General features: G+C 36.6%; 1 protein-coding gene across 2 annotated transcripts in view; it reads right to left on the minus strand.

Annotated features, from left to right (window-relative positions):
* unc93b1 (unc-93 homolog B1, TLR signaling regulator) overlaps positions 1-10390 on the minus strand; it is a 12184-nt gene extending 1794 nt beyond the window's left edge. The window contains exons 1-12 of one of the 2 annotated variants that reach the window (XM_051902467.1): positions 10159-10390; positions 9690-9866; positions 9050-9191; positions 8483-8636; positions 8015-8176; positions 6254-6383; positions 5927-6020; positions 4146-4270; positions 2696-2878; positions 1455-1728; positions 1202-1320; positions 623-745 (exon numbers count right to left, since the gene is read on the minus strand). In XM_051902467.1, the coding sequence (XP_051758427.1) occupies positions 623-745; positions 1202-1320; positions 1455-1728; positions 2696-2878; positions 4146-4270; positions 5927-6020; positions 6254-6383; positions 8015-8176; positions 8483-8636; positions 9050-9191; positions 9690-9809 (1626 nt within the window). In that variant the 5' untranslated portion in view covers positions 9810-9866; positions 10159-10390. Of the gene's footprint in view, positions 1-622; positions 746-1201; positions 1321-1454; positions 1729-2695; positions 2879-4145; positions 4271-5926; positions 6021-6253; positions 6384-8014; positions 8177-8482; positions 8637-9049; positions 9192-9689; positions 9867-9996 lie in introns of both variants that reach the window. The other variant, XM_051902458.1, reaches the window with a different exon arrangement.
* Positions 10391-12656: the final 2266 nt, after the last annotated feature.

Genomic DNA, 12656 nt, shown 5'->3' on the forward strand with positions numbered 1-12656 from the left:
CTTATCGCTATCGTGAGCCGGTCACCGTGATTTGGCCAAGTAAGACATGTTCCAGGATCAACATCTTTGTTGATCCTGGAACAACATTCCAATCAACCAATCAGATTTGAGGGACAAGTTCACCGTTTATGTCAAATTTAGGCTTGCAACCAGGGTTAGGTGCTTCTACATTAATGTTATTCACCTATCTTTCCCCTCTGATTTTAGGAATAAGTTATGGGTAGGATTAGGTTTAGGGGTAGGAATAGAGTTAAGACTAATTTTTCAGACTGGAATGTTGTTCCAGGATCAACAAAATATGTTGATTCATATGCCCTTGTAATCTTTAATCAAAAATGTTAACCTCCCCTCCCCCTCGAAACGCCATGCACTCTTTTCATTTTGTGTCTCGGCAGAGGGTGGGACTAAATATCCTCCACATCTGACTGCAAACTGGCATTCATATCTGCCTCTATTTAGTCAGCAACGCCCAACTTCTTATGATCCATTCAATTCCCAAATACGAAATCAAGTCCCACCCTACATATTTTTTCCAGAAGCTGCTTCACTTGGATATACGTCACAATAGGAAAGACAATAGTTTCATAATTTCCGTTTCATGCCACTTTAATAGCTGAATTACCTTGTGTCGTGGACGTGGAATCCGTGGCAACCTAAATGGAATTCTCTTTGCCAGGCGACGCTCCATCTGCACGTAGCAGAACGATGCTACTATGAGAGCAAACAACAGGAGTCCGAGCTTGGCCTTAGAAAGGGACCAGACAGAGAAAATGAGCAGCTGACTTAATCTTTATTTTAAACATTGATTTTTAATTCTGTGTTAATATGTAAACAAGAAATCTCCACATATGTGACCCTGTAAGTGTATCAATTTAAAATAGTATTTAAAAAAAAAAAAAAAAAAAAAAAAAGACAACATTTTAGGTTTTTTTTTTTTCAAACAGGAAGAACTATTTCTTCACAGAATGATATTAAATGGCACAAAAACACCCAATCATAAAAGTAACAGCATTAATTTGGAACTAATTTATGCTAAATTCACTGAACCAAATCACTTCTGAACAGCATCGTTCATCAAGTGATACTGTAATTTGTAATTTAAACAAGTCATTTGTTTTCTCTTATTATTTTTGTTTGTCTGGCATCCTATTACAGTAAATGCAAAGTATGCAATCAAAACCTACAGAAATAAAGGCCTTACCCGCATAGGCAATGCAGACCAAAGGTAGACGATGAAGATGGCAATGGCCTGGCACCAGTGATAGATTGTATAAACAAAATCTAGTCGCTCCTTGTCTTCATACAGCATCCCCAGCAGAGCTACAAACAACGTTATGTCATATCATTGACGTGATTGCAATCTAACCTCTCCCAGAATCAGTCTAGATGGCTACTTGCTGTATATTTTTCTACATCCTGTATGTTTTAAATGTATAAATGCCATTTGTACTCACTGCTCAGTCCAGTCTTATTGAAAGCAGTGCCCATACCCCAGAGGGCAGAGAGCACCAACAGATACGGAAGATAGTTAGGTGTTCTGGGATGGGGCGACCAGCACATAAGGGTTATGATTAGCACAAAGTGCACGAAAGCTCCCACCAGAAGAATGACCGGCCTGGGCAAACGCAGCAGCGTCAGGGCCAGGCCCGAACAGATGGAGGATGACAAACCATACACCATAACCAACAACCACAGCTTCTCCATCCCGACTGAACACACTCCATATGACTGAGAAAGACAAGGATAGAAAAGGAGAAAATCTGTTTAGGTAATGAGTGATTGTGCGCTGTTACTTTAATAGCATAATTAACCTAAATACCACGCAAATTGGTTTACTTGCTTCTTCGCGGTTGCTTAAAGGGATAGTTCACCCAAAAATGAAAATATCCTCGTCTCGTTCCAACCTATATGACTTTGGTTAATCTTTGAAACACAAATTAAGATATTTTTGATGAAACCTGCATGGTTTCTGTCCCTCCATTGATGGTCCAGAGATCTAAAAAGGCCATAAAGGCATCATAAAATGAATCCATATAAATTGAGTGGTTTAAGTCTTGTGAAGATATATGATCACTTTATATGATGAACAGATTTAATTTAGGCTTTTATTTACATCTAGACAATGACTGAGGCATACATATACATACTGTAAATGTGGAAGTTTGTGTGTACGTCATTGGTTTGCACAAGAACCAATGAGGTTTGTTCTAGCATGTGACACACACAAAATTTCCATGTTTACCAAATGTGATTTGCTCTGTGTGTGTATTTATATGTGAATAAAAGCCTAAATTAAATCTGTTCATCATATAAAGTGATCATATCTCTTCAAGACTTCGATTAAACAGCTTGATTCATTAGGATTCATTTAATTATGCCGTTATGACCTTTTTTGAATCTTTTACCTTTTGTTACCTGGACTTTCAATGGAGGGACAGAAACCTCCCAGGTTTCTTAATAAAATTATCTTGATTTGTGTTTTGTGGATTAACCAAAGTCTCATGAGTTTGGAACGATGAGTTAATAATGACAGAATTTTCATTTTTGTGTAAACTAACCCTTTAATATTGTAGCATGGCAACACAAAAAGCTAAAAAATATTCAGTGCTGAAAGCTGACACTGTGTGACTTTTGGTATTCAGATTTTACCTGTACATTTGATTAATGTTCAGATACACAGTCTAGTTTTTCTCACCAGTACGAGTCCCTGCACGGCGAAGAGCACTTCAAAGCCAGAGTAGATGAAGAAAGGACAGAGCAGACGGAGACGGTAGTCACGTAAGTGCTTGAAGGGCAACTGGAAGATGTTCCCCCAGCCAATGCTGCGAAGGTCAATTTCCTCTGTGGGCCGATATGCAGCTCCACACAACCCCAGGAACTATTAGGGGAACATTAGCAGCACACTGTTAAAAGGAATAGTTCACTCAAAAATTAAAAATCTTCTTTAACTTGGAACACTCGTGCAAGTCTTATAAAGCCATATGATAACTTTGTGTGAGGAACATACCAAAATACTGTATATTTTGCTGATATCAACTGAGGGCATGATTTGAACTTAATTCAGGGTTATTATAGTTAACTAAAACTGTAAAAAAAAAAAAAAAAAAAAAAAAAATGTGTTGCTTAAAAAAAAAAAAAAATTAACTGACATAAAAAATTTTTTATATTTTATTTTATTTTAGCTAATTGCCAATGTTTCTCATTTTCATTTAGTTTAACTTGATGTACTAAATTAACTATTATTAAAAACTATATAGACATTTTAAAAAAACTTATAAAAATGACAAAAACACAAAACAAAAATACTAAAACTTTAACAAAAAATGAAAATGCAAAATATAAAAATAAAAACTAATTAAAAATATTAATGAAAACTAGAATACCATCTCAATGATACTAAAATAAAACAGACTTAATTTTAATTATACCAAAAGTTAATTCAAAAGCAAACATAACTGATGTCAAACCTGCATCTAATGCTAGTGTATTTGATTCAAAAGCTACAGCTTTTAAGTGAACAATGATCAAATTTCATCCCACATGAGTCATATGAACCACTTTTATGAAAATTTTTATGGTGCTCTTTTTTTTTTTTGGTCAATTTGGAGCTTGATAGTCATTGACTCATTCACTTTCACTACATGTTCTTGTTACAGTGTAATTACACAAATAAGTACTCTGTAATATTAATGAACAATGTGTACTTAATACTCTATGTTTAGGGTCAGGATATGGTTGGTATTGTGTTAGTTGCTTGTAATTATGCGTAATTCACTATTATTACTAAAGTCAAATGTTACTAGATGGATTCGGAATAACTTGAGGCTAAATAAAAGATTTTAAAAGTACTTCTAAGTGAATATTCTATAGTAATAACAGAACTTCTAAATGAAATATTCCTGAGTGAATTTTTTTATATTTTTGTTTTTATTATTATTACTTGATTAAAATAAAAGGCCTTAAATCTACTTTGGCTCAATATGATATGTCTATGTGAGAGGACTATCAAGGTCAAATTGCTGTTGGCTATAAAAACTGTTTCTAGTGTTTTAGTGACTGATTTATTGCTAATGTTTGGGGTATTTAAGATGATGTGGCGAATAGAGACGTCATAATAGTGATGATAATGAAAATGACAGTCTTACAATAAGCATGGCGAGGAAGGCTGCTCCCATGAGCACACTTTCCACTTCGATGAGCAGCAGAGAGCGAGGCAAAGTGCGCAAAACCGTCTTATTGAAATTCTCTATCACCCCTTTCCCACCAGCTCCTGAGAGAGAGAGAGAGAGAGAGAGAGGATAAAATAAAAAAAGACAAAATAATGTATCTAGCAAGACTGCACCTGTTTTAAATTAGAGTTTGGTCTGGATGCATAAAGTTGTATAGAATTCAGGCTGCTTCTTTTATGTTTTTCACTATACAATATGGCAAGTGGGTGACTTTCCACGTTAAGCAGTGATGCACGTTAAACAGTGATGCTGGTGATTTGGCGTGATTGGCTATTTTGCAATTTCAAATACTGGTATAAAAAAAGTCTTATCGTCATCTCTGCTGAGAGACAGGAACAGTCAGACACAGCAGAGCATTGAAGAGCAGATGTGCTGACACCCTGGTTTGCAGCAAGTCAGAAGTGTGAAGTTTCTAATTGCCAATTTTTTTTCCATCAGAGCCAACTGACTGTAAATATTCTTGACACATTCGATTTTATTTTTGCAAGATATGTTCTCATTATTAACACATGGAACCAACAAGCTTTCAAGATGGTTTTGATAAGTTTTTTAAAATGATTTTCTTTGGTGTTAATTGGATTTGACTGAAGTGAATTTCTTTTTGGCGCAATAAACGTATTGTAAAGTATTGGCAGTTCACTCACTTTATTTATAGTATTTGGACATTTTTAGGCCATACTTAATATATTAATTTAATTGATTTAAAAAAAAAGGCATCTGCAAACAAATTATAAAGAACTAACTTCAATTTTCTGAGTGAATTTTGCATAGAACAAAACATTGAAAACTTGTTTTGTTCTATAAATGCTGGTTGTATGAACAATGCTGAAAAAAATGTATCATGGTTTCCACAAAAATATTAAGAAGCACCAAATCAGTATATTAAAATGCTTTCTGAAGGACCATGTGACACTGAAGACGGGAGTAATGATCCTGAAAATTCCGCTTTACCATCACAGGAATAAATTACAATTTAAAATATATTGAAATAGAGAAGAGTTCTTTAAAATTCTAATAATATTTCACAATATTACTATTTTTTGATCAAATACATGCATAACTTTGACAAACTTTTGAATGGCATTGTATAAATAAATACCATTTGGTATGATATTTTGTTGTGTAATGCAATGAAATTCATACATTTATAAGAGTGGCTGATGTGTCAATTCTTTTTGGGGCCACCGCACATTGTTCTTTTTCTGTCATTGAGTTACTCATTTTCCTAGCAAGTCTAGTAGAGTTGGTGTTCAAGCAACAGCTGTTGCAGAGGTGAGATATTGTTTTTCCACAGTGTCAAAGTTTTTCTTGTTTTTAAGTTTTCTTGCTTTCTTATAAATATATATATACCTATGTATACCTTATGTTTGGTGTGGTAGTTTCATAGCTATTTTTTATAGTTGTTATAACCTCCAGAAATATCCAACAAAACAAATAAGTGAACACTTTTTTAAAAGTCTCTCCAGACAAACCAGCAGCAGAACTTCAGTTTAAAAAGTCTTGAGTACTTTATAAAGTTCTTTTTGACTGTTCTAATTCTACATTACTGATTCTACATGAATCAAGCATGTCAAAACTTCACAAAAGGATGTGAGAACTAATACTATGCAAATGTCATACTGAGCACCTGCTCATGAGCCTTTAAAATGTCAGCGTGTAAAGCTAAAAAGGAGGACAAGATTGAGAGAGGATTTTACCACACTGTGTAACTTTGAAGAGAGTGTGATTGTAATCATTCAGATAGTTATTGAGGAACAGCACCATGGGGAACTCGGCAAACACGAAACTCAGCTGCAGAGAGAGAAGAGAGACCAAGAGTGAACACTATAAATAGCCCCATGTTAATGCACAAACCCACATGCAGCCGGTATCTGACACATACACACACACACAGCTGTGAATACATATAAATACTTCAGTTATGATGGCAAAGGGGAGAAAACAACTAATCACAGGTTAACTATTACTGCTTACAGCCTTTCACACATTTTAAGAGTGCCTTGAATCTGCTTATCTTAACTCACATGGAAAAAAATGTAGAAGACGGACTGGAAAATGATGATGTACGAATGGAAGGCTCCTTTGGGGGGCTTCTTCTGCTCCTGGACATGTTCGTCCTTATAGTTCACATACTCATAGTACTGCTGGGCCATTCTGATAAGCACACAGGTGGGAAGTTATATATGGAAATACTCAAAAGAAAATAGCTGTATAACTGAGTAGTGAGCTTTTGGTCATGCTAAGACAATGTGAGGAGATAAAGCTGAGAATTGCTAGCTAAATAATCTGAAAAATAATGACCAAGCAGGTTTCCCAAATACTTCCAGTCTACCAACTCACAGATTTGATTGGCTGAGTTGATGTTGCACTATTGGAAATCAACCTACAAATGGCTTACAGTATCTGCAAAAGCAAAACTAGGATCATTTTTTTCTGAACGATACCAATAAACAAATACTGGTAATTATTTTCATGTTATGGCCCGTAACTGCAAAATATACACTCAATATCTGATAGAGATACAATACCAGTTAAAAGTTTTTGAACGGTAAGATTTTTAAATGTTTTTAAAAGAAGTCTCTTCTGCTCACCAAGGCTTCATTTATTTGATCCAAAATACAGCAAAAATGGTTATATTGTGAAATATTTTTTCAATTTAAAATAACTTTTCTATTTGAATATATTTTAAAATACAATTTATTTCTGTGATGCAAAGCTGAATTTTCAGCATCATTACTCCAGTCTTCAGTGTCACATGATCCTCAATGAAACATACCAATATACTTAAAATGATTGACATGAAGTACCATTCAAAAGTTTGGGGTTGATAGGGTTTTTTAATGTTTTTGAAAGAAGTCTTATATGCTCACCAAATTTATTAGATCAAAAATACAATAAAAACAGTAATATTGTGAAATATATTCAATTTAAAAAACTGCTTGATATTTTAATATATTTTAAAATGTTTTCCTGTGGTGGCAAAGCAAAATTTCCAGCATCATTACTTCAGTCTTCAGTGTCACATGATCCTTCAGAAATTAGTCCAATATGCTGATTTGGTACTCAAGAAATATTTCTTAATATTATTATCAATGTTGACATTGTTCTGTTTAATATAGAATTTTCTTTCGAGATTCTTTGATTAATAGAAAGTTCAAAAGAACAGCATTTATTTTAAATAGAAATCTTTTGTAACATTATAAATGTCTTTACTGTCACTTTTGGTCAGTTTAGTGTTGTCAAAAGTACTGACTTCGATACCAAGTCGGTACTGAAATTTTAAAAATGTGATGCTTTGAGCGCTGTTGAGCAGATTCGTAAACACCTCTGACTGGCCATTGTGTTCACGCACTCATCAGATATGTCTGTGATTGGCTACAATGATCAACGCTTCAAAAACATGTTGTAAATAGACATCAATGACGCTCTTTACTAGGCGCTTACACAGATACTCACGGGAGTGTTTGAAAGCAGGCGTCTATCAGCAGACCTGTCCGCTAATAGATGCCTGCTTTTTAAACCGCTTTCAAACACGTCCGTGTGCAATCATTGTAGCCAATCACAGACATATATATTGAGCGCGTGAACACAAAGGTCAGTCAGAGGTGTTTACAAATCAGCTCAACAGTGCCCAAAATTTCAGTACTGACTTGGTATCAAAGTCGGTTCTTTTGACAACATTAGGTCAATTTAAAGCAGAATAAAAGTATTACTTTCTTCTACCCAAAAAATCTTTCTGAGCCCAAACTTTTGAACGATGGTGTGATGCTTTTGAACACCCTCACCTGGTAATGTAATTTCCCAAGGATGCCCACAGCGGAACAATGACAACTCCAATGGCCACAGCTGATGGTACAAGAGTGTAGTATCGCTCCCAGTAATTTGTTGAAACAAAGAGAGCATAGATGCCTGAAGCCAGGAACATCATCCATTTAGTCCCCAGAAATCTGAGGAAGAAATTGAGAAATACTCTTATATTGTAAAATTAATGATGAAAGAGCGACCGTACTGGACTGTAATTATCACTGTAAGTCATTTTTATTTTACACCATGGGTGTTAGAAGACCTTTGATGCCAAAACTGCTCAAGCATTAAGTGGAGAGCAGATGAAGAAGTGCTGCTAATAACTGTGTTGGTGGGTGACAAACAAACATCCGAAGAACAAAACTAAATAAACAAAAAAGAAGGTTGCAAGAGCATAAAGAACAAAACAGAAATGCGAGGAAATACATTGACAACAGTTAGTATGCTACCTAATGAGCACCGGTGTGTAGAGCAGGCCAACAATAGGCGTAACGTTGATGCCCATCAGCATTTTGTTGTCGATATCCTCCAGCCCTAAGGTGCCATACTTAACCTCTCGGTACGTCTCATCGTAGTGCAGAATTAACTGCATCTGTAACAGACCTACAGAGAAACAATCTGTGAAAAAGCAGGCACAACACTCCCAAAACCCTCATTTACTTTTGGCATGTGACAAGAGATTTGTCAGCTGTTGCTCGATTTCACAGTCTCAGACCAAATGAGACATCTTTGAGTGTGTGCATGCCAATGAACTTGCTAAAAATGACCAGATGAGTGAAGAGTCAGTCAAGTATGCCATCCACAAAGCTTGTCATATTCATTGGCACTGCATGGGAGCAGACAGTGCATAATGAAATCTCACTGAGACAACAGTGTGACACAAGTAGAGTCCTACTCAATGTCGTATTTACAGTAGGATCTTTTTATAAAACAGCGCGCGCAGACTTTTAAGAGTATGAGGTCATTGCTGGACTGAATCATATTATGTGCCTGTGGTGTGTTGCGCAATGGCTGACCCATGTAAACGCTGTAGATGATCATTCCTCCGCAACTGGCCCCCACCACATTCTTCACTACTCCCAGCCTCTTTCGTCTGTAGTACTTGCGCTCCTCCTCCTCTTCGTCGTAGTCAGGATGTGGGCCCAGAAACTCCTCCACCTGTTAGTGCAAGAAAGGTCCAAAAGTCTGAGACCACATTGAAAATTCTTCTTTTCATTTATACTTGGAAATAAACAGTGTCAGTGTTTTGTAAAATTTAAACAAAGAAACGTTTTGAAGTAAAGTGAAGATGGAATATTTGGAGTATTTAGCACATTTATGACATTGACCATGTGAACTCCAATTTATATAATATTGAGTAGACCCATTTAAAAAAACAAGGAGGCTGCAAGAAGACTTAATATTATATTAAAATAATCTAACTCAATTAAAAGACGTACAGCATGTAAAATGACATCATATTTCATATTCTAGATTCACGGTTCATATTCACATTCACGGTTCTAGAAACTTCTAACAGTGGTTAAATATTTAATATGAGGTTTTTTTCCGTTAACAAAAAGTTTCAAGCAGTTTTGTGGTCATTACGGCAAAAGTACCAGAAGAAATATCCTAGCCTACATGCTGTGTAGAGGCACTGGCTTTGGTAGAGGCTACCTGTCCCTGTATGTTTCCTTCAGGACCGGGCAGCTGCACTTGATCATCTCCACCAACAGGGGGCGCGCCGTTCACTTCAGCCTCGCTGTACACGTTATCTTCAGTGATCACTGCTGCCATCTGGCGGCCGCAATGCTCTCTAAACACAAGACTGGGTAATGCAGGACAGGTAGATCGCTGTGTGTGAAAGTTAAAATGACGATTTCAAAAATAAGTCAAAATAAATGTAAGTGAAGCAAAGAAGGAGGATAAAAATATGAAAATGTGGCGACTGTATGGCTGTAACGTAACATAAAATAATACATACATTTGTTCTTGTAGTTAATAAAGCCCAAGGTTTGTGTAAACAAGTGTACAAAAACAATTCATTCGATGTGAACACCGAGGCAATATTGTATATGTAATGAAGCTTGAAGATGCCGGAGAACGAAGCAAACATTAAACATTAACTAGAGCAAATATAACTCACCAAAGTGGTAACGATGAACTTCGCTATAGCGACAAACTCTGCAAAGTATTTTAAATGATTAAAACTCAACGTTAAGAAACTTATATCGAGCCTCTAATGAAACTTTCGCCTTATAAACAGTTGCGTGTGTGTTTTATTAAGAAAACAGAGAAGGAAATGAAAGTTTTTTCTCTAGTTCCCCATTTTCTTAAAGGGATAGTGCCTCGTAGGCTATGCACATACAGTATGATACAAACAAGCCAATTGGAAGACAGCCTGCTTGACTTCTCTTGCCCAATGTTTGTGAAAGGAAATTAATGAGGAAAAGCTAACATTATATCAACATACCAAACTCTTTTACATGCTGTTTCATTTGAATATACAATGAGAAAACTTGAAATAAATGTGCCTTTGGAAGTAGGACATTTACCGTGACAGTACAATTAGAAAAAGACAGGACAAGTATGGCTTGTTTGGAAGGGTTGCCAGGAGAACGCCTCTTCTCTGTAAAAAGAATATGGCAGCACAGCTTAGGTTTGCAAAGTTGCATCTGAACAAACCACAAGACTTCTGGAACAGTTTTTTGGACAAACGAGCCCAGAGTGGAGATGTTTGGCCATAATGCACAGAGCCAAGTTTTGTGAAAACTAAACATAGCATATCAGCACAAACTCCTCATACCAGCTGTCAAGCACGGTAGTGGAGGGGGTGATGATTTGGGCTTGTTTTGCAGCCACAGGACCTGGGCACCTTGCAGCCATTGAGTTGAAGATGAACTCAGAATGGCTAAAAAAGAAAATAATCAAGGTGTTGCACTGGCCCAGTCAAAGTCCAGACCTCAACCCGATTGAAATGCTGTGGCAGGACCTTAAAGGATTAGTTCACTTTAAAATGAAAATTACCCCAAGCTTTACTCACCCTCAAGCCATCCTATGTGTATATGACTTTCTTCTTTCTGATGAACACAATCAGAGAAATATTAATAAATAATAAAAGCTCCAGGGGGGTTAATAAAGGCCTTCTGAAGTGAAGCAATGCGTTTATGTAAAAAACGGAAAAAATGGAACTGGCATTGTTAAGCTTTTTCCGTAATTTGAATACGGAAGGCGGTCTGGCGAAAGCTAGATATTTTACTTTATAATTTGTTAAATATGGATTTTCGCTTCAGAAGGCCTTTATTAACCCCCTGGAGCCGTGTGAAGTACACGTTTATGATGGATGGATGTGGATGGAAGCACTTTCTTCAGCTCACTAGTTGATCCCGCTCACTGCCATTATAAAGCTTGGAATGCGTCAGGATATTTATTAATATTTCTCCGATTGTGTTCATCAGAAAGAAGAAAGTCATATACACATGTCATATACAGGATGGCTTGAGGGTAAAGCTTGGGTTAATTTTCATTTTAAAGTGAACTAATCCTTTGAGAAAGCTGTGCATAAACAGATGCCCGCAAACCTCAACTGAAGCAGAAGAGTGGGCCAAAATTCCTCCAAAACGATGTGAGCGACTGATAAAGTCATATAGAAAACGATTACTTCCAAGTTATTGCTGCTAAAGGTTACAATTAAATTATTTAAATCATGGGGTGTATTTAGTTTGTCACACATGGCTTCTCCATTTGGGCTTTATTTTTGTTAAATAATGACATGGTGTAATAATATGTATTCCATGTGTTGTTGTTCATGAGGTTGCATTTACCTAATTTTAAGACCTGTTATGGCAAGTTTACACTACAGGATTTTAAGCCCGATTTGCAAGTTAACGAGCTCGCCGACAGGTCGGGCTGTGATCGGGGGGAAAATCAGCGAGTGATCGGCACTCGCCATTCTTTATGTGTGAACTACTCAACTACGCATCAAAGAGGCTCGCCCACGCGTCGCCGACACCTCAATGACGCCAAACAAATATCTAGAATGCTAAATATCTGGAGCTGTCGGCCGACTCTATCTCCTGTGGTGTCACGTGTCGCGACGCAACAGCCAATGAAATATACACTGATGTCTATGGAAGCAGCAATAACAATCCATTCAAATAGCCTATAATTTGCCGACGTTTATTCATATCAGATACACATTGTGTAAGTAACTATAAAGCTCACTCTATTCTTCTCCCAGTTCACCGGCCACATGTATTTCGGTACAAATGGATGAATTCACGTGCTGTAGCCTATAAATCCGACTGACAGGACTCTCTGAACTAAAGCGCAAACAAACAAGGCGCGGCGCCCCTCACGTGTTATAGATTAAGATCAAGATCATGATGTAGGTTTTTAAATGACAAAACACTCACTTGCACATATTTGAGAATCGGAATGTCAGATAGTTGATGACATGGTGAGAAAAGCGATACATCTGTCATACAGTGTGGCCGCGGTGTGTCACGTGACAATCATGACGCGTTTTTATTGTCCTGAATCGTAAGACCGAAGAATTAAAAAGGGTGTACTTTCTTTGTCACATGACTGTATATAGAAGGGAAGTATGCAATTTCAGATGAAGCCCATATCTGCCAAACTCCA

This window comes from Ctenopharyngodon idella, chromosome 1, assembly GCF_019924925.1.
Source record: "Ctenopharyngodon idella isolate HZGC_01 chromosome 1, HZGC01, whole genome shotgun sequence".
NCBI lineage: Eukaryota > Metazoa > Chordata > Actinopteri > Cypriniformes > Xenocyprididae > Ctenopharyngodon > Ctenopharyngodon idella.